General features: G+C 48.3%; 1 protein-coding gene across 2 annotated transcripts; it reads right to left on the minus strand.

The window, feature by feature from the left end:
• Nucleotides 1-18451: 18451 nt before the first annotated feature.
• On the minus strand, nt 18452-20376 carry LOC115190171 (uncharacterized). Of its 2 annotated transcripts, none has more exons than XM_029748660.1 (2): nt 18639-20376; nt 18452-18530 (listed from the first exon to the last, which is right to left on the minus strand). In XM_029748660.1, exon 1 carries the CDS (start codon nt 20165-20167, stop codon nt 19061-19063), a length of 1107 nt encoding a protein of 368 aa, XP_029604520.1. In that variant the 5' UTR covers nt 20168-20376; the 3' UTR covers nt 18452-18530; nt 18639-19060. The 2 variants fall into 2 exon arrangements, with proteins under 2 accessions (XP_029604520.1, XP_029604519.1); XM_029748659.1 differs by having other exon boundaries at nt 18452-18566.
• Between the last annotated feature and the right edge of the window lie 1053 nt (nt 20377-21429).

The raw sequence follows: 21429 nt of genomic DNA on the forward strand, positions 1-21429 counted from the left end.
TAAACGGGGGAAAACTGTAGGAAGTCGACGGAAGTTCAATCTCATAATTCTTCTGCGCGTCTAGAGGGAACATTGTCTATAAACCTCTAATTATTCTCCATCTCTTCCCAATTCATTTCAGCACACAAACAAAAGTGTGTGTCTTAGGTCATAAAGAGTTGTTGAGGATGTTAAAGGGGAAACGGGACACGGGGGAGCAGAGGGGAAACGGGACACGGGGGAGTAGAGGGGAAACGGGACACGGGGGAGCAGAGGGGAAACGGGGGAGCAGAGGGGAAACGGGACACGGGGGAGCAGAAGGGAAACGGGACACGGGGGAGCAGAGGGGAAACGGGACACGGGGGAGAAGAGGGGAAACGGGACACGGGGGAGCAGAGGGGAAAACGGGACAACGGGGGAGCAGAGGGGAACGGGACACGGGGGAGCAGAGGGGAAACGGGAACACGGGGGAGCAAGGGAGGGAAACCGGGACGACGGGGAGCAGAGAGGAAAACGGACACGGGGGAGCAGAGGGGAAACGGGACATGGGGGATCAGAAGGGAAACGGGACACGGGGGAGCAGAGAGGAAACGGGAAACGGGGGAGAAGAGGGGTGTTTGTCACGCAGATAGGAGACTAAATCATGACAGCTGGAGACATGGAGCACACACACACACACACACACACTCTCTCTCTCTCTCTCTCTCTCTCTGACAGAATATTGGGAGGGACAGAGACATATTTATTTCATAACTGTCTGCAACATTTGTTGTTAAATTGAGAGGAACCAGTGTAGAATGAAGGGCTGAAACAGCCTGGTAAAATGAGACAGAGCACACGATCACACACACACCATTTCCCTCTCTCGCCCCCCCCCCCACACCATGTCCCCCCCCCCCCCACACCATGTCCCTCTCTCGCCTCCCCCCCACACCATGTCCCTCTCCCCCCCCCCCCCCCAGAGAGAGAGGCTCTTGGTCGGTCATCACAACTACGGTTCCTACAGTGACTGGTCCCATTAGTAGATGTGTTACACTGTACCCTAGTAAAGGTCTGTACCCTAGTAAAGGTCTGTACCCTAGTAAAGGTCTGTACCCTAGTAAAGGACTGTACCCTAGTAAAGGTCTGTACCCTAGTAAAGGTCTGTACCCTAGTAAAGGTCTGTACCCTAGTAAAGGTCTGTACCCTAGTAAAGGTCTGTACCCTAGTAAAGGACTGTACCCTAGTAAAGGTCTGTACCCTAGTAAAGGTCTGTACCCTAGTAAAGGACTGTACCCTAGTAAAGGTCTGTACCCTAGTAAAGGACTGTACCCTAGTAAAGGTCTGTACCCTAGTAAAGGTCTGTACCCTAGTAAAGGTCTGTACCCTAGTAAAGGACTGTACCCTAGTAAAGGTCTGTACCCTAGTAAAGGTACTGTACCTCTAGTAAAGGTCTGTACCCTAGTAAAGGATCTGTACCCTAGTAAAAGGTCTGTACCCTAGTAAAGGTCTGTACCCTAGTAAAGGACTGTACCCTAGTAAAGGTCTGTACCCTAGTAAAGGACTGTAACCCTAGTAAAGGTCTGGTACCCTAGTAAAGGACTGTACCCTAGTAAAGGTCTGTACCCTAGTAAAGGGACTGTACCCTAGTAAAGGTCTGTACCCTAGTAAGTACTGTACCCTAGTAAAGGTCTGTACCCTAGTAAAGGTCTGTACCCTAGTAAAGGACTGTACCCTAGTAAAGGACTGTACCCTAGTAAAGGTCTGTACCCTAGTAAAGGTACTGTACCCTAGTAAAGGTCTGTACCCTAGTAAAAGACTGTACCCTAGTAAAGGTCTGTACCCTAGTAAAGGTCTGTACCCTAGTAAAGGGACTGTACCCTAGTAAAGGTCTGTACCCTAGTAAAGGACGTACCCTAGTAAGGTCTGTACCCTAGTAAAGGTTCTGTACCCTAGTAAAGGTCTGTACCCTAGTAAAGGTCTGTACCCTAGTAAAGGTCTGTACCCTAGTAAAGGTCTGTACCCTAGTAAAGGTCTGTACCCTAGTAAAGGTCTGTACCCTAGTAAAGGACTGTACCCTAGTAAAGGTCTGTACCCTAGTAAAGGACTGTACCCTAGTAAAGGACTGCTATGACTGACTGACATGGAGAACCAGGCTGTGTCTCAAATGGCACCCTATGGGCTCTGGTCTAAAGAGGTGCACTGTATAGGGAATAGGGCTCTGGTCTAAAGTAGTGCACTATATAGGGAATAGGGCTCTGGTCTAAAGTAGTGCACTGTATAGGGAATAGGGCTCTGGTCTAAAGTAGTGCCCTATATAGGGAATAGGGTGCCATCTGGGACACATCCCCAGAATGTCCTAAATACAACCTGGCCTACAGCCAACAACGCTGAGCACAGATCAATAACAGATTGCTGTGGTGCATTCACTAGATATGTCCCTAACGGCAGCCTATTCCCTATGAAGTGCACTACTTTTGACCAGAGCCCTATGGAAACAGGGTTACATTTGGGACACATCCAGTGTTCTACAGAGACCATCCTCTTTCTGCCTGACACTCCATTTTAGTCAGCGGAGCTCCAATGGAATGTAGTGTGCTCTAGTACTTTATCTGCTGGCTGTCTGTGTCTCTCTCTCTGTGTCTCTCTCTCTCTCTGTGTCTCTCTCTCTGTGTCTCTCTCTCTCTCTCTGTGTCTCTCTCTCTCTGTGTGTGTGTGTCTCTCTCTCTCTGTCTCTCTCTCTCTCTCAGCTCTCTCTCTGTGTCTCTCTCTCTCTGTGTGTGTCTCTCTCTCTCTGTGTGTGTGTGTCTCTCTCTCTCTCTCTCTGTGTGTGTGTCCTCTCTCTCTGTGTGTGTGTCTCTCTCTCTCTCTCTCTCTGTGTGTGTGTCTCTCTCTCTCTGTGTGTGTGTCTCTCTCTCTGTGTGTGTGTGTGTGTCTCTCTCTCTGTGTGTGTGTGTGTCTCTCTCTGTGTGTGTGTGTGTGTGTCTCTCTGTGTGTGTGTGTGTGTGTCTCTCTCTGTGTGTGTGTGTGTGTGTCTCTCTGTGTGTGTGTGTGTGTGTGTGTGTCTCTCTCTCTGTGTGTGTGTCTCTCTCTCTGTGTGTCTCTCTCTCTGTGTGTCTCTCTCTGTGTGTGTGTGTCTCTCTCTCTCTGTGTGTGTGTCTCTCTCTCTGTGTGTGTGTGTGTCTCTCTCTCTGTGTCTCTCTCTACCTAACACTTGACAAGGACAAGGTCAAACTGATCCTTAGTAATACACACCTCTTGAAAGTAATCAAAGAGTCTTGTAAATCCTTTTCTCCATTAGATCTGCCTTTATGTCATCAAAACTGTCTCTTCATGGTCAACTGCTGCAGAGTTGAAAGAGAAGAGGAGATGGTGCCTCTACTGAAATACCAAACCACAGCTGAAGATAACAACCAGGCTGATGGAAGCCTTTTGAATACCACCGCCTCTGTCGTCAAGACAACATTTTCATCAGCGATTGACTGATCCAACAGGAGATGTGATATTTTCTGGGCAGGTCAGCTTCCTACCACGTACTGGAGTCAGGTTGACGACAGAGTCCACCCTGTCAACGACCCCGAGTCCACCCTGTCAACGACCCCGAGTCCACCCTGTCAACGGCCCCGAGCCCACCCTGTCAACGGCCCCGAGCCCACCCTGTCAACGGCCCCGAGCCCACCCTGTCAACGACCCCGAGTCCACCCTGTCAACGGCCCCGACCCCACCCTGTCAACGACCCCACCCTGTCAACGGCCCCGATCCCACCCTGTCAACGGCCCAGAGTCCACCCTGTCAACGGCCCCGACCCCACCCTGTCAACGACCCCACCCTGTCAACGACCCCACCCTGTCAACGACCCCACCCTGTCAACGGCCCCGATCCCACCCTGTCAACGACCCAGAGTCCACCCTGTCAACGGCCCCGAGCCCACCCTGTCAACGACCCAGAGTCCACCCTGTCAACGACCCCGACCCCACCCTGTCAACGACCCCGATCCCACCCTGTCAACGACCCCGACCCCACCCTGTCAACGGCCCCGATCCCACCCTGTCAACGACCCAGAGCCCACCCTGTCAACGGCCCCGATCCCACCCTGTCAACGGCCCCGAGCCCACCCTGTCAACGGCCCAGAGTCCACCCTGGGATAGACTGGACTGTCTGTCTGAACCTTCAGTTCACGTGATTGGCCAAATTGACTTGGACATAAAAGGATAAAACCAGCACAGACGCCCTTGCAGTTCAATTCATGGCCAAAGCCGTGTGAAGCTTGCAAAGTGACTGTAACAATAACATGACACAATATGGGTGTTAACCCAGAGACACCATCACTGACCACATCATCTGCTCTACATCACTACAATGATGGTTAAATATGTTATGATGGTTGGAGTAATATGGGTGTTAACCCAGAGACACCATCACTGACCACATCATCTGCTCTACATCACTACAATGATGGTTAAATATGTTATGATGGTTAGAGTAAATTACATTTACGTGACTTTAAACCTAAAAGGCTTAAAAAGGGGATAAAACATGTGGCATAGTAACAACACATTTACATGCCTCATCCAACAGCCAATCAGAAAAAGCCAAATGGCACAAGGTATACCAGACAGAAATGCAGAAGAAGATTGTGTACAATTTCACTTCCTCTGTTCTGGATATATCTGATAAACAACATCACCCAACCAACATTTCCAACACAACTTTCGACCAAACGACCTATTCCCACAGCTTTGGTCAGCTTTGTATATCTCTCCCTGCAACAGACAGACTCTCTGGGCCAGGACATCTTCACCACTACATGCTGGATGGAACAGACTCACTGAGCAGCCTGGCTCTTTGACTCACAGATCCAACATGGCCACCTGGGACAGCAGACTCTCTGGGCCAGGACATCTTCACCACTACATGCTGGATGGAACTGACTCACTGAGCAGCCTGGCTCTTTGACTCACAGATCCAACATGGCCACCCGGGACAGCAGACTCTCTGGGCCAGGACATCTTCACCACTACATGCTGGATGGAACTGACTCACTGAGCAGCCTGGCTCTTTGACTCACAGATCCAACATGGCCACCCGGGACAGCAGACTCTCTGGGCCAGGACATCTTCACCACTACATGCTGGATGGAACTGACTCACTGAGCAGCCTGGCTCTTTGACTCACAGATCCAACATGGCCACCTGGGACAGCAGTTGCAAGACCAAGCATGTCAGGTTTAGGGATGAGTCATCGGGGTCAGGACAGGTCAGGTGATGCCCCGCAGGTCATGAAATTAAGTCACTAATTCAAGAAGATGAAGACTTTTTTTGTAGAATTATCTTGCAGAGAACAGACGTCTTTTTGCTTTCTTGATGAATACATGATCTTATTCCTTGTGTCATGAAGTTACGAGCTGCTGGATAACTTAATACATCTGGCTGCTTTCAGAGATTTCTTCATTTCAGAAGTCTGTCTATGCATATCCACTTAAAAACATTGCCAAATATGTTATTTCTCTTGCATGGGGGGAGTGTTCTGCCAAGTGATATTGAGGAGTGTTATGACAATTGTCGCAACGAAGCCAATTATTTTCTCTCCCAAATAGACAGGTTTTACAATAAATGTCTATATGACGCAGTATATTCTCCAACAGCAGGATGTTCAGTTGTTTGGTTCCAGTCGTCTCTCGTCCTAACAAGCCTGTAGATGTCTAGAATATAGAAACATCACTGCTTCACTGCAATTATACGTATTCACACTTTAGCAATAAAAATGAAGAAACGTATCAATGTAGCAGAGACGGCCGTGTGACCACATCTAGAAACAACTCAGTGAAATGTGTTGAACTTCTCAACCACGGCACGTCAACAAGATCAGCCTTCTCACAAATCTCACATTTCTGTCACATAAAACAGTGTTTCAATGGCTTCAGATGTGTCTCTGTTCACAGCAGGGAGTAAAATACAGCTCTGAGTCTCTCTGTCTGAGTCGCTCTGTCTGAGTCGCTCTGTCTGAGTCGCTCTGTCTGAGTCGCTCTGTCTGAGTCTGGGTGTTGGGGGCGTGAAGAGGAGCGATAGCTTCGACACACACTCAATCTCACACACACACAATCTCACACAATCTCACACACACACACACACACACAATCTCACACACACACACACACACACACACCCTTTGTCTCTGTAAATTAGGAGCATTGGGGGAGTGATAGCTTGGTGGTGTGTGCATGGTCATGAATGATGATGTAGTCAAATCAAACCCTGAGGCAGAACAACACCTTAGAGAAACACACCCCTCTACTGCGTTAGGAAGACGTCTGTTTACACGGACAAGCCTGCTGTCTCTTGCTGGAACGGCTCAGAGCCTCAGGAGGCAGAAGTGTGTGTGACTGCATGTGTGTGTGTGACTACGTATGTGTGTGTGAGACTACGTATGTGTGTGTGTGTGTGTGTACTGAAAGAGCTCAGAGCCTCAGGAGTGGGGGGGGGGGGGGGGGAGGCTGCTGAGGGAACGTTGGGTGTTGGCTGCCTTCATATATTCAACAGAGTACATATTTACTGCATGAATTAAAAATCCCAGAGCTGAGTTCCACAAGGCACCCTATTCCCTACGTAGTGCACTACTTTTGACCAGGACTGGCACCCTATTCCCTACGTAGTGCACTACTTTTGACCAGGACTGGCATCCTATTCCCTACGTAGTGCACTACTTTTGACCAGGAGTGGCACCCTATTCCCTACGTAGTGCATTACTTTAGACCAGGACTGGCACCCTATTCCCTACGTAGTGCATTACTTTAGACCAGGACTGGCACCCTATTCCCTACGTAGTGCATTACTTTAGACCAGGACTGGCACCCTATTCCCTACGTAGTGCACTACTTTTGACCAGGACCCATGGGGAATAGGGGGCCATTTGGGATGCAAGCGGGTGTTTCTGAGAGCGTCCTCCCTCCTTCCTTCATGTGGCATAGCAGAGCTGTGACACCAAACAAAGAAACTGTAAAACATCTTTAGACGTAAAGAAAAACATCCTTCTCATGTTCTGTAGTACAACACTTCAGCTGAGGAGCCGTTCGGCCGACTTTCGGCTGAGGAGCCGTTCGGCCGACTTCCGGCTGAGGAGCCGTTCGGCCGACTTCAGCTGAGGAGCCGTTCGGTCGACTTCAGCTGAGGAGCCGTTCGGCCGACTTCAGCTGAGGAGCCGTTCGGCCGACTTCAGCTGAGGAGCCGTTCGGCCGACTTCAGATGTTCTGTCCCGTATTGTACCGAGACAGATGCTCTAGTGAGTGTGTATATAGTGTGCATATATAGTCTAGTGAGTGTGTATATAGTGTGTATATATAGTCTAGTGAGTGTGTATATAGTGTGTATATAATGTCTAGTGAGTGTGTATATAGTGTGTATATAATGTCTAGTGAGTGTGTATATAGTGTGTATATATAGTCTAGTGAGTGTGTGTGTATAGTTTGTATATATAGTCTAGTGAGTGTGTATATAGTGTGTATATAATGTCTAGTGAGTGTGTATATAATGCGTATATAACGTCTAGTGAGTGTGTATATGGTGTGTATATATAGTCTAGTGAGTGTGTATATAGTGTGTATATATAGTCTAGTGAGTGTGTATACAGTGTGTATATAATGTCTAGTGAGTGTGTATATAGTGTGTATATATAGTCTAGTGAGTGTGTGTGTATAGTTTGTATATATATAGTCTAGTGAGTGTGTATATATAGTCTAGTGAGTGTGTGTATAGTGTGTATATATAGTCTAGTGAGTGTGTATATAGTGTGTATATAATGTCTAGTGAGTGTGTATATAATGTGTATATATAGTCTAGTGAGTGTGTGTATAGTGTGTATATAATGTCTAGTGAGTGTGTGTATAGTGTGTATATATAGTCTAGTGAGTGTGTGTATAGTGTGTATATAATGTCTAGTGAGTGTGTGTATAGTGTGTATATATAGTCTAGTGAGTGTGTATATAGTGTGTATATAATGTCTAGTGAGTGTGTATATAGTGTGTATATACAGTCTAGTGAGTGTGTGTATAGTTTGTATATAATGTCTAGTGAGTGTGTGTATATATAGTCTAGTGAGTGTGTATATGGTGTGTATATATTTCTAGTGAGGGTGCGTAGGGTCAGTGCAAGATAGAGTCAGTGCAGATAGTATGGGTACAAATAATTTTCTAATTAGCAGTCTGGCTATTTAGCAGTCTTATGGCTTGGGGGTAGAAGCTGTCTCAGAGCCTGTTGGTCCGAGAGACGACGCTCCGGTACCGTTTGCCAGATGTTGGCAGAGTGAACCTTGGGTGTCTGGAGTCTTTGGCAATTTTTGGACCTTCCTCTGACACTGCCTGGTATAGAGGTCCTGGATGGCAGGGAGCTTGGTCCCAGTGATGTACTGGGCTGTCTGCACCACCCTCTGCAGAGCCATGCGATCTAGGGAGGTGCTATTGCCAAACCAAGCGGTGATGCAGCCAGTCAAGATGCTCTCGATGGCGCAGCTGTAGAACCTTTTGGGGTTCTGAGGGCCCAAGTCAAATTTTTTCAGCCTCCTGAGGGGGAAGAGGTGCTGCCATGCCATCTTCACGACTGTGCGGGTCTGTGTGGACCATGTTAAGTCCTTAGTAAATGTGGAAAAAATAAATGCAAAATGCAACAATTTCAAAGAATTTACTGAGTTACAGTTGGGATCCAGGTCCACCCACTGGGGAGCCAGGCCCAGCCTATCAGAATGAGTTTTTCCCCACAAAAGGGCTTTATTAGAGACAGACTCCTCAGTGGAGGTCCTGGGCTGATGTGGTTACATGTGGTCTGCAGTTGTGAGGCCAGTTGGTTGTACTACCAAATTCTCTAAAACGACATTGGATGTGGCTTATGATAGAGAAATTAACATGAAATTCTATGGCAACAGCTCTGTTGGACATTCCTGCAGACAGCATGCCAATTGCGCGATCCCTCAAAACTTGAGACATCTGTGGCATTGTGTTGTGTGACAAAACTGCACATTTTAGAGTGGCCTTTCATTGTCCCCAGCACAAGGTGCACCTGTGTAATGATCATGCTGTTTAATCAGCTTCTTGATATGCCACACCTGTCAGGTGGATGGATTATCTTGACTAAAGGATAAAATGCTCACTAACAGGGATGTAAACACATTTGTGCACAACATTTGAGTGAAATTAGCTTTTTTGTGCGTATGAAACATGGGACCAACACTTTACATGTTGCATTTATATTTCTGTTCAGTATATATAGGCCTAACAGACTTGTTTTCCCCCATAGGCCTAACAGACACATACTCAAACTCACACACGTTTTGATAGCCTAAATAGCTGCAAATGATCGAGGTCTCAAAGCGTCATCAACATAAAAGGTAAATACTAGGCCTATAGCAACTGCAGCATACAGCCATTCATTTTTCAACATGTAAACAGCACTTTTCAGAAGTACTCAAAGCACGCCATTCCACGAGAGGAGGATTTATTTTCCAGCTGGAAGCAATGAGCCCAATCAGTCGTCCATGACAACAACATCATAAACAACAGATCATTAGCCATCTCCAGGCTTTGCTGTGGCGACGGACACCATACTGTTCTATTCTGTATTTAATTACTTCAACAATCACAGAATGGTGAGATATCCCATAGGGGAGTTTGGGCTCCTGCAGGTTCCTCTCAACTACACTGATTAAGACCTGACGAGTGTAGACTGGCAACAGATGCCATCACTCCTCACTGGCTGGCTGACTGACTGACTGGCTGGCTGGCTGGCTGACTGAATGGCTGACCTACACCAGGGCCCATAAAGCGTCTGAGTATGAATGCTGATCAGGTCCTTACTGTCCATTTATCTAAAAGTCAAACCTGATCCTAGATCAGCACTGCTACTCAGAGAGGCATTATGTCTATGGGCCCAGACCCATCTGATCCACCCTGGCTGTAGGAGTGTTAACCCTGCAGAATAACAGGGTTATATTCAGTCTGATCCACCCTGGCTGTAGGAGTGTTAACCCTGCAGAATAACAGGGTTATATTCAGTCTGATCCACCCTGGCTGTAGGAGTGTTAACCCTGCAGAATAACAGGGTTATATTCAGTCTGATCCACCCTGGCTGTAGGAGTGTTAACCCTGCAGAATAACAGGGTTATATTCAGTCTGATCCACCCTGGCTGTAGGAGTGTTAACCCTGCAGGATAACAGGGTTATATTCAGTCTGATCCACCCTGGCTGTAGGAGTGTTACCCTGCAGAATAACAGGGTTATATTCAGTCTGATCCACCCTGGCTGTAGGAGTGTTAACCCTGCAGAATAACAGGGTTATATTCAGTCTGATCCACCCTGGCTGTAGGAGTGTTAACCCTGCAGGATAACAGGGTTATATTCAGTCTGATCCACCCTGGCTGTAGGAGTGTTAACCCTGCAGAATAACAGGGTTATATTCAGTCTGATCCACCCTGGCTGTAGGAGTGTTAACCCTGCAGAATAACAGGGTTATATTCAGTCTGATCAACCCTGGCTGTAGGAGTGTTAACCCTGCAGAATAACAGGGTTATATTCAGTCTGATCCACCCTGGCTGTAGGAGGGTTAACCCTGCAGAATAACAGGGTTATATTCAGTCTGATCCACCCTGGCTGTAGGAGTGTTACCCTGCAGAATAACAGGGTTATATTCAGTCTGATCAACCCTGGCTGTAGGAGTGTTAACCCTGCAGAATAACAGGGTTATATTCAGTCTGATCCACCCTGGCTGTAGGAGTGTTAACCCTGCAGAATAACAGGGTTATATTCAGTCTGATCCACCCTGGCTGTAGGAGTGTTAACCCTGCAGAATAACAGGGTTATATTCAGTCTGATCCACCCTGGCTGTAGGAGTGTTAACCCTGCAGAATAACAGGGTTATATTCAGTCTGATCAACCCTGGCTGTAGGAGTGTTAACCCTGCAGAATAACAGGGTTATATTCAGTCTGATCCACCCTGGCTGTAGGAGTGTTAACCCTGCAGAATAACAGGGTTATATTCAGTCTGATCCACCCTGGCTGTAGGAGTGTTAACCCTGCAGAATAACAGGGTTATATTCAGTCTGATCCACCCTGGCTGTAGGAGTGTTAACCCTGCAGAATAACAGGGTTATATTCAGTCTGATCCACCCTGGCTGTAGGAGGGTTAACCCTGCAGAATAACAGGGTTATATTCAGTCTGATCCACCCTGGCTGTAGGAGTGTTAACCCTGCAGAATAACAGGGTTATATTCAGTCTGATCCACCCTGGCTGTAGGAGGGTTAACCCTGCAGAATAACAGGGTTATATTCAGTCTGATCCACCCTGGCTGTAGGAGTGTTAACCCTGCAGGATAACAGGGTTATATTCAGTCTGATCCACCCTGGCTGTAGGAGTGTTAACCCTGCAGGGTTATATTCAGTCTGATCCACCCTGGCTGTAGGAGTGTTAACCCTGCAGAATAACAGAGTTATATTCAGTCTGATCACCCTGGCTGTAGGAGTGTTAACCCTGCAGAATAACAGGGTTATATTCAGTCTGATCAACCCTGGCTGTAGGAGTGTTAACCCTGCAGAATAACAGGGTTATATTCAGTCTGATCCACCCTGGCTGTAGGAGTGTTAACCCTGCAGAATAACAGGGTTATATTCAGTCTGATCCACCCTGGCTGTAGGAGTGTTAACCCTGCAGAATAACAGGGTTATATTCAGTCTGATCCACCCTGGCTGTAGGAGTGTTAACCCTGCAGAATAACAGGGTTATATTCAGTCTGATCCACCCTGGCTGTAGGAGTGTTAACCCTGCAGAATAACAGGGTTATATTCAGTCTGATCCACCCTGGCTGTAGGAGTGTTAACCCTGCAGGAATAACAGGGTTATATTCAGTCTGATCCACCCTGGCTGTAGGAGTGTTAACCCTGCAGGATAACAGGGTTATATTCAGTCTGATCCACCCTGGCTGTAGGAGGGTTAACCCTGCAGAATAACAGGGTTATATTCAGTCTGATCCACCCTGGCTGTAGGAGTGTTAACCCTGCAGGATAACAGGGTTGTATTCAGTCTGATCCACCCTGGCTGTAGGAGTGTTAACCCTGCAGGATAACAGGGTTATATTCAGTCTGATCCACCCTGGCTGTAGGAGTGTTAACCCTGCAGGATAACAGGGTTATATTCAGTCTGATCCACCCTGGCTGTAGGAGTGTTAACCCTGCAGGATAACAGGGTTATATTCAGTCTGATCCACCCTGGCTGTAGGAGTGTTAACCCTGCAGGATAACAGGGTTATATTCAGTCTGATCCACCCTGGCTGTAGGAGTGTTAACCCTGCAGGATAACAGGGTTATATTCAGTCTGATCCACCCTGGCTGTAGGAGTGTTAACCCTGCAGAATAACAGGGTTATATTCAGTCTGATCCACCCTGGCTGTAGGAGTGTTAACCCTGCAGGATAACAGGGTTATATTCAGTCTGATCCACCCTGGCTGTAGGAGTGTTAACCCTGCAGGATAACAGGGTTATATTCAGTCTGATCCACCCTGGCTGTAGGAGTGTTAACCCTGCAGAATAACAGGGTTGTATTCAGTCTGATCCACCCTGGCTGTAGGAGTGTTAACCCTGCAGAATAACAGGGTTATATTCAGTCTGATCCACCCTGGCTGTAGGAGTGTTAACCCTGCAGAATAACAGGGTTATATTCAGTCTGATCCACCCTGGCTGTAGGAGTGTTAACCCTGCAGAATAACAGGGTTATATTCAGTCTGATCCACCCTGGCTGTAGGAGTGTTAACCCTGCAGAATAACAGGGTTATATTCAGTCTGATCCACCCTGGCTGTAGGAGTGTTAACCCTGCAGAATAACAGGGTTATATTCAGTCTGATCCACCCTGGCTGTAGGAGTGTTAACCCTGCAGGATAACAGGGTTATATTCAGTCTGATCCACCCTGGCTGTAGGAGTGTTAACCCTGCAGGATAACAGGGTTATATTCAGTCTGATCCACCCTGGCTGTAGGAGTGTTAACCCTGCAGAATAACAGGGTTATATTCAGTCTGATCCACCCTGGCTGTAGGAGTGTTAACCCTGTAGGATAACAGGGTTATATTCAGTCTGATCCACCCTGGCTGTAGGAGTGTTAACCCTGCAGGATAACAGGGTTATATTCAGTCTGATCCACCCTGGCTGTAGGAGTGTTAACCCTGCAGGATAACAGAGTTGTATTCAGTCTGATCCACCCTGGCTGTAGGAGGGTTAACCCTGCAGAATAACAGGGTTATATTCAGTCTGATCCACCCTGGCTGTAGGAGTGTTAACCCTGCAGAATAACAGGGTTATATTCAGTCTGATCCACCCTGGCTGTAGGAGTGTTAACCCTGTAGGATAACAGGGTTATATTCAGTCTGATCCACCCTGGCTGTAGGAGTGTTAACCCTGCAGAATAACAGGGTTATATTCAGTCTGATCCACCCTGGCTGTAGGAGTGTTAACCCTGCAGGATAACAGGGTTATATTCAGTCTGATCCACCCTGGCTGTAGGAGTGTTAACCCTGCAGAATAACAGGGTTATATTCAGTCTGATCCACCCTGGCTGTAGGAGTGTTAACCCTGCAGAATAACAGGGTTATATTCAGTCTGATCCACCCTGGCTGTAGGAGTGTTAACCCTGCAGGATAACAGAGTTGTATTCAGTCTGATCCACCCTGGCTGTAGGAGTGTTAACCCTGCAGGATAACAGGGTTATATTCAGTCTGATCCACCCTGGCTGTAGGAGTGTTAACCCTGCAGGATAACAGGGTTATATTCAGTCTGATCCACCCTGGCTGTAGGAGTGTTAACCCTGCAGAATAACAGGGTTATATTCAGTCTGATCCACCCTGGCTGTAGGAGTGTTAACCCTGCAGGATAACAGAGTTGTATTCAGTCTGATCCACCCTGGCTGTAGGAGTGTTAACCCTGCAGAATAACAGGGTTATATTCAGTCTGATCCACCCTGGCTGTAGGAGTGTTAACCCTGCAGAATAACAGGGTTATATTCAGTCTGATCCACCCTGGCTGTAGGAGTGTTAACCCTGCAGGATAACAGGGTTATATTCAGTCTGATCCACCCTGGCTGTAGGAGGGTTAACCCTGCAGAATAACAGGGTTATATTCAGTCTGATCCACCCTGGCTGTAGGAGTGTTAACCCTGCAGAATAACAGGGTTATATTCAGTCTGATCCACCCTGGCTGTAGGAGTGTTAACCCTGCAGGATAACAGGGTTATATTCAGTCTGATCCACCCTGGCTGTAGGAGTGTTAACCCTGCAGAATAACAGGGTTATATTCAGTCTGATCCACCCTGGCTGTAGGAGTGTTAACCCTGCAGAATAACAGAGTTGTATTCAGTCTGATCCACCCTGGCTGTAGGAGTGTTAACCCTGCAGAATAACAGGGTTATATTCAGTCTGATCCACCCTGGCTGTAGGAGGGTTAACCCTGCAGGATAACAGGGTTATATTCAGTCTGATCCACCCTGGCTGTAGGAGTGTTAACCCTGCAGGATAACAGGGTTATATTCAGTCTGATCCACCCTGGCTGTAGGAGTGTTAACCCTGCAGAATAACAGGGTTATATTCAGTCTGATCCACCCTGGCTGTACGAGTGTTAACCCTGCAGAATAACAGGGTTATATTCAGTCTGATCCACCCTGGCTGTAGGAGTGTTAACCCTGCAGAATAACAGGGTTATATTCAGTCTGATCCACCCTGGCTGTAGGAGTGTTAACCCTGCAGGATAACAGGGTTATATTCAGTCTGATCCACCCTGGCTGTAGGAGTGTTAACCCTGCAGAATAACAGGGTTGTATTCAGTCTGTTAATACAGAAACCAGCTGTTTTTATGACATGCCTCAGAGGGACAACAACAGGTAAAACACAAAGCAGACTCCCCTGTTGAGGAATTAGTGTTGTAACCCCTCCCCAAATCTCCCTCCTCTACACCTCCACCAGATGTTGGCCCAGCTCCCCTCCCCCCTCTTCCTTCCATCCTTCCCTCCCTCTCTCCCAGATGTGAGGAGGAAGCAGTAGAACTCCCAGCTCCCCTCCCCCCCTCCCCCCCTCTTCCTTCCATCCTTCCCTCTCTCCCAGATGTGAGGAGGAAGCAGTAGAACTCCCAGCTCCCCTCCCCCCTCTTCCTCTCTTCCTTCCCTCTCTCCCAGATGTGAGGAGGAAGCAGTAGAACTCCCAGCTCCCCTCCCCCCCTCCCCCCCTCTTCCTTCCATCCTTCCCTCTCTCCCAGATGTGAGGAGGAAGCAGTAGAACTCCCAGCTCCCCTCCCCCCTCTTCCTTCCCTCTCTCCCAGATGTGAGAGGAGGAAGCAGTAGAACTCCCAGCTCCCCTCCCCCCTCTTCCTCTCTTCCTTCCCTCTCTCCCAGATGTGAGGAGAGGAAGCAGTAGAACTCCCAGCTCCCCTCCCCCCTCCCCTCTCTCCCAGATGTGAGGAGAGGAAGCAGTAGAACTCCCAGCTCCCCTCCCCCCTCCCCTCTCTCCCAGATGTGAGAGGAGGAAGCAGTAGAACTCCCAGCTCCCCTCCCCCCTCTTCCTCTCTTCCTTCCCTCTCTCCCAGATGTGAGGAGAGGAAGCAGTAGAACTCCCCTCCCCCCTCCCCCCTCCCCTCTCTCCCAGATGTGAGGAGAGGAAGCAGTAGAACTCCCAGCTCCCCTCCCCCCTCCCCCCCTCCCCCCTCCCCTCTCTCCCAGATGTGAGGAGAGGAAGCAGTAGAACTCCCAGCTCCCCTCCCCCCTCCCCTCTCTCCCAGATGTGAGGAGAGGAAGCAGTAGAACTCCCAGCTCCCCTCCCCCCTCCCCCCTCTTCCTTCCCTCTCTCCCAGATGTGAGGAGAGGAAGCAGTAGAACTCCCAGCTCCCCTCCCCCCTCCCCTCCCCCCTCCCCTCTCTCCCAGATGTGAGAGGAGGAAGCAGTAGAACTCCCAGCTGAAAGAGAAGTTAAAAACACACCAGCTTGAGTAAGTGGGCGTGTCAGTGCTTGACAGAAGGAAGGGGTTCTATGTCCCTTTTGACACTGGAAGGAGTGTGTGTGTGTGTGTGTGTGTGTGTGTGTGTGTGTGTGTGTGTGTGTGTGTGTGTGTGTGTGTGTGTGTGTGTGTGTGTGTGTGTGTGTGTGTGTGTATGTGTGAGTGTGTGTTGGCAGGAAGTGCTGGCTGTTTGTGATTAGGGGGCACGATCCCTCCTTCTCCCCTCGCTCCCCCGCGGTGGCGGAAACTTGATATCTGTGTCTAATAAACCACTAGCAGTGCTCTAATAGCGAGGGGGTGTGTGTGTTGGGGGAGGGGTGTGTGTGTGTGTGTGTGTGGAGGGGGTTAGACTGACAACTGTTTCTCATCTTCAAATAGACCTGTGGTGGGTGGAGAATGGCTTAGTGCTTGTTTGAGAGTGTGTGTGATAGTGTGTGTGTTGCGTCACTGTGTGTGTGTGTGTGTGTGTGTGTTTGCGCGTGTCAGGCCTCTTCCGCTCGTTCAGTCAGAACCTATTGGCACCAGCAGAGATGACAGGGCTCCACATGTGCAATCATCACCCTGGTCCTAACACCAACCCCTCCCCACACACACACACACACACACACACACACACACTTCTCATCTTCTCTCACTGAGCTCCATGTCAGACCCAAAAGACAGAAGGAAACAGACTCCCAGTTGGTTCTCCTTTTAAGGCAACACGCCAGTCTAACGCCAGTCTAACGCCAGTCTACCGCCAGTCTACCGCCAGTCTAACGCCAGTCTAACGCCAGTCTAACGCCAGTCTAACGCCAGTCTAACGCCAGTCTAACACAGACCTGTGTCAACACGCCAGTCTAACACCAGTCTAACACAGACCTCAGTGTCAACACGCCAGTCTAACACCAGTCTAACACAGACCTCAGTGTGTCAACACGCCAGTCTAACGCCAGTCTAACACAGACCTCAGTGTGTCAACACGCCAGTCTAACACCAGTCTAACACAGACCTCAGTGTGTCAACACGCCAGTCTAACACCAGTCTAACACAGACCTCAGTGTGTCAACACGCCAGTCTAACACCAGTCTAACACAGACCTCAGTGTGTCAACACGCCAGTCTAACACAGACCTCAGTGTGTCAACACGCCAGTCTAACGCCAGTCTAACACAGACCTCAGTGTGTCAACACGCCAGTCTAACACCAGTCTAACACAGACCTCAGTGTGTCAACACGCCAGTCTAACACCAGTCTAACACAGACCTCAGTGTGTCAACACGCCAGTCTAACACCAGTCTAACACAGACCTCAGTGTGTCAACACGCCAGTCTAACACCAGTCTAACACAGACCTCAGTGTGTCAACACGCCTGTCTAACACAGACCTCAGTGTGTCAACACGCCAGTCTAACACCAGTCTAACACAGACCTCCGTGTGTCAACACGCCAGTCTAACACCAGTCTAACACAGACCTCAGTGTGTCAACACGCCATCTAACACCAGTCTACACAGACCTCAGTGTGTCAACACGCCATCTAACACAGAACCTCAGTGTGTCAACACGCCAGTCTAACCTCAGTGTGTCAACAGCAGCACTTTGTTGAATAGCAGCAGGAACAGCCCCCCTGCTCCAATATGACTGGAAACGCCACAATCTAGAGGTCTTCTTTGGTCCCGTGGCTTTCCCACCCGACCCAACATGCATAAATGAATACAAAATTAAACAGAGACCAGTTCTGAATGGACCAGAGAACAGTCGCGCCGTTCTGAAAAGGCCTGTGGAAAAACAGACCCATAACAGGCCTGTGGAAAAACAGACCCATAACAGGCCCATGGAAAAACAGACCCATAACAGGCCCGTGGAAAAACAGACCCATAACAGGCCTGTGGAAAAACAGACCCATAACAGGCCTGTGGAAAAACAGACCCATAACAGGCCTGTGGAAAAACAGACCCATAACAGGCCTGTGGAAAAACAGACCCATAACAGGCCTGTGGAAAAACAGACCCATAACAGGCCTGTGGAAAAACAGGACCCATAACAGGCCTGTGGAAAAACAGACCCATAACAGGCCTGTGGAAAAACAGACCCATAACAGGCCTGTGGAAAACGACCCATAACAGGCCTGTGGAAAAACAGACCCATAACAGGCCCGTGGAAAAACAGACCCATAACAGGCCTGTGGAAAAACAGACCCATAACAGGCCTGTGGAAAAACAGACCCATAACAGGCCTGTGGAAAAACAGACCCATAACAGGCCCGTGCTGGTTGGGATCAGCGAGTGAAAGCACCCTCCCACTGGGCGGTGGCATCAGGACATTGGATATGGGCCTATAAGACGCTGTCCTATATATTTATATTTATAATTTAAAGGAACAGGAGGTCAGGCCCTAGACAGACAGAGAAAGATGTTCCTAACACCTACACCATGTTCTTTATACCTGATGTTCCTAACACCTACACCATGTTATTTATACCTGATGTTCCTAACACCTACATTGTGTTCTTTATACCTGATGTTCCTAACACCTACATTGTGTTCTTTATACCTGATGTTCCTAACACCTACATCATGTTATTTATACCTGATGTTCCTAACACCCACATCATGTTATTTATACCTGATGTTCCTAACACCTACATCATGTTCTTTATACCTGATGTTCCTAACACCTACATCATGTTCTTTATACCTGGCTACTTCTGCTATACAGATAATCATTATTTTGTTAGATTATAAAGGAGTAACACTGGTAAGTCTAAAATATTCTTCCTCACAAAGTTGAAGCGTGGAAGTCAGTTGGAGTGCTGGTGCTCACTGCCTTCACAGGCCTGCAGTAGCTAAAGCCTTCACTGAAGCTGTTTAACTTTATAAGGGGAATATCAAAAGGCAGTCAGTCATTGTCGATAGGGAAAATACCAACGGGTTATTATATTGCGGTAGTAAGTTAAGTTAACACGTTACCGTGGTCCTGACCGGTTAACACGTTACCGTGGTCCTGACCGGTTAACACGTTACCGTGGTCCTGACCGGTTAACACGTTACCGTGGTCCTGACCGGTTAACACGTCACCGTGGTCCTGACCGGTTAACATGTTACCGTGGTCCGGACCAGTTAACATGCTACTGTCTTAGCTATACCCTGGTAGACTGGTCTGGTAGCTACTGTCTTAGCTATACCCTGGTAGACTGGTCTGGTAGCTACTGTCTTAGCTATACCCTGGTAGACTGGTCTGGTAGCTACTGTCTTAGCTATACCCTGGTAGACTGGTCTGGTAGCTACTGTCTTAGCTATACCCTGGTAGACTGGTCTGGTAGCTACTGTCTTAGCTATACCCTGGTAGACTGGTCTGGTAGCTACTGTCTTAGCTATACCCTGGTAGACTGGTCTGGTAGCTACTGTCTTAGCTATACCCTGGTAGACTGGTCTGGTAGCTACTGTCTTAGCTATACCCTGGTAGACTGGTCTGGTAGCTACTGTCTTAGCTATACCCTGGTAGACTGGTCTGGTAGCTACTGTTTTAGCTATACCCTGGTAGACTGGTCTGGTAGCTACCGTCTTAGCTATACCCTGGTAGACTGGTCTGGTAGCTACCGTTTTAGCTATACCCTGGTAGACTGGTCTGGTAGCTACTGTCTTAGCTATACCATGGTAGACTGGTCTGGTAGCTACTGTCTTAGCTATACCCTGGTAGACTGGTCTGGTAGCTACTGTCTTAGCTATACCCTGGTAGACTGGTCTGGTAGCTACTGTCTTAGCTATACCCTGGTAGACTGGTCTGGTAGCTACTGTCTTAGCTATACCCTGGTAGACTGGTCTGGTAGCTACCGTCTTAGCTATACCCTGGTAGACTGGTCTGGTAGCTACTGTCTTAGCTATACCCTGGTAGACTGGTCTGGTAGCTACTGTCTTAGCTATACCCTGGTAGACTGGTCTGGTAGCTACTGTCTTAGCTATACCCTGGTAGACTGGTCTGGTAGCTACTGTCTTAGCTATACCCTGGTAGACTGGTCTGCTAGCTACTGTCTTAGCTATACCCTGGTAGACTGGTCTGGTAGCTACTGTCTTAGCTATACCCTGGTAGACTGGTCTGCTAGCTACTGTCTTAGCTATACCCTGGTAGACTGGTCTGGTAGCTATTGTCTTAGCTATACCCTGGTAGACTGGTCTGGTAGCTACCGTCTTAGCTATACCCTGGTAGACTGGTCTGGTAGCTACCATCTTAACTATACCCTGGTAGACTGGTCTGCTAGCTACTGTCTTAGCTATACCCTGGTAGACTGGTCTGGTAGCTACCGTCTTAGCTATACCCTGGTAGACTGGTCTGGTAGCTACCGTCTTAGCTATACCCTGGTAGACTGGTCTGGTAGCACACTGAGGGAGACAGGAGCGGTAGAGATACTCTCAATGATCGGCTATGAAAAGCTAACTGACATTTACTCCTGAGGTGCTGACCTGTTGCACCCTCGACAACCACTGTGATTATTATTATTTGACCATGCTGGTCATCTATGAACATTTGAACATCTTGGCCATGTTCTGTTATAATCTCCACCCGGCACAGCCAGAAGAGGACTGGCCACCCCTCATAGCCTGGTTCCTCTCTAGGTTTCTTCCTAGGTTTTGGCCTTTCTAGGGAGTTTTTCCTAGCCACCATGCTTCTACACCTGCATTGCTTGCTGTTTGGGGTTTTAGGCTGGGTTTCTGTACAGCACTTTGTGACATCAGCTGATGTAAAAAAAGAGCTTTATAAATACATTTGATTGATTGATTGACATGTAGAACCTAGATCTCCTTGGCCAGTATCCACAAAGCATCTCAGAGTAGGAGTGCTGATCTAGGAACAACTCCCCTCCTGTCCATATACTCATTCATTAGGATCTAAAAGGCAAAACTGATCCTAGATCAGCATTCCTACTCTGAGACACACCAGGTTATCTAGACTACAGCAGAAGGGAAGGTGTGTTGGTAGCTGGTGGCTACATATAGACACTGTTCACCAGGTTATCTAGACTACAGCAGAAGGGAAGGTGTGTTGGTAGCTGGTGGCTACATATAGACACTGTTCACCAGGTTATCTAGACTACAGCAGAAGGGAAGGTGTGTTGGTAGCTGGTGGCTACATATAGACACTGTTCACCAGGTTATCTAGACTACAGCAGAAGGGAAGGTGTGTTGGTAGCTGGTGGCTACATATAGACACTGTTCACCAGGTTATCTAGACTACAGCAGAAGGGAAGGTGTGTTGGTAGCTGGTGGCTACATATAGACACTGTTCACCAGGTTATCTAGACTACAGCAGAAGGGAAGGTGTGTTGGTAGCTGGTGGCTACATATAGACACTGTTCACCAGGTTATCTAGACTGCAGCAGAAGGGAAGGTGTGTTGGTAGCTGGTGGCTACATATAGACACTGTTCACCAGGTTATCTAGACTACAGCAGAAGGGAAGGTGTGTTGGTAGCTGGTGGCTACATATAGACAC

The sequence above is a fragment of the Salmo trutta genome, unplaced genomic scaffold, assembly GCF_901001165.1.
Source record: "Salmo trutta unplaced genomic scaffold, fSalTru1.1, whole genome shotgun sequence".
NCBI classification, from domain to species: domain Eukaryota; kingdom Metazoa; phylum Chordata; class Actinopteri; order Salmoniformes; family Salmonidae; genus Salmo; species Salmo trutta.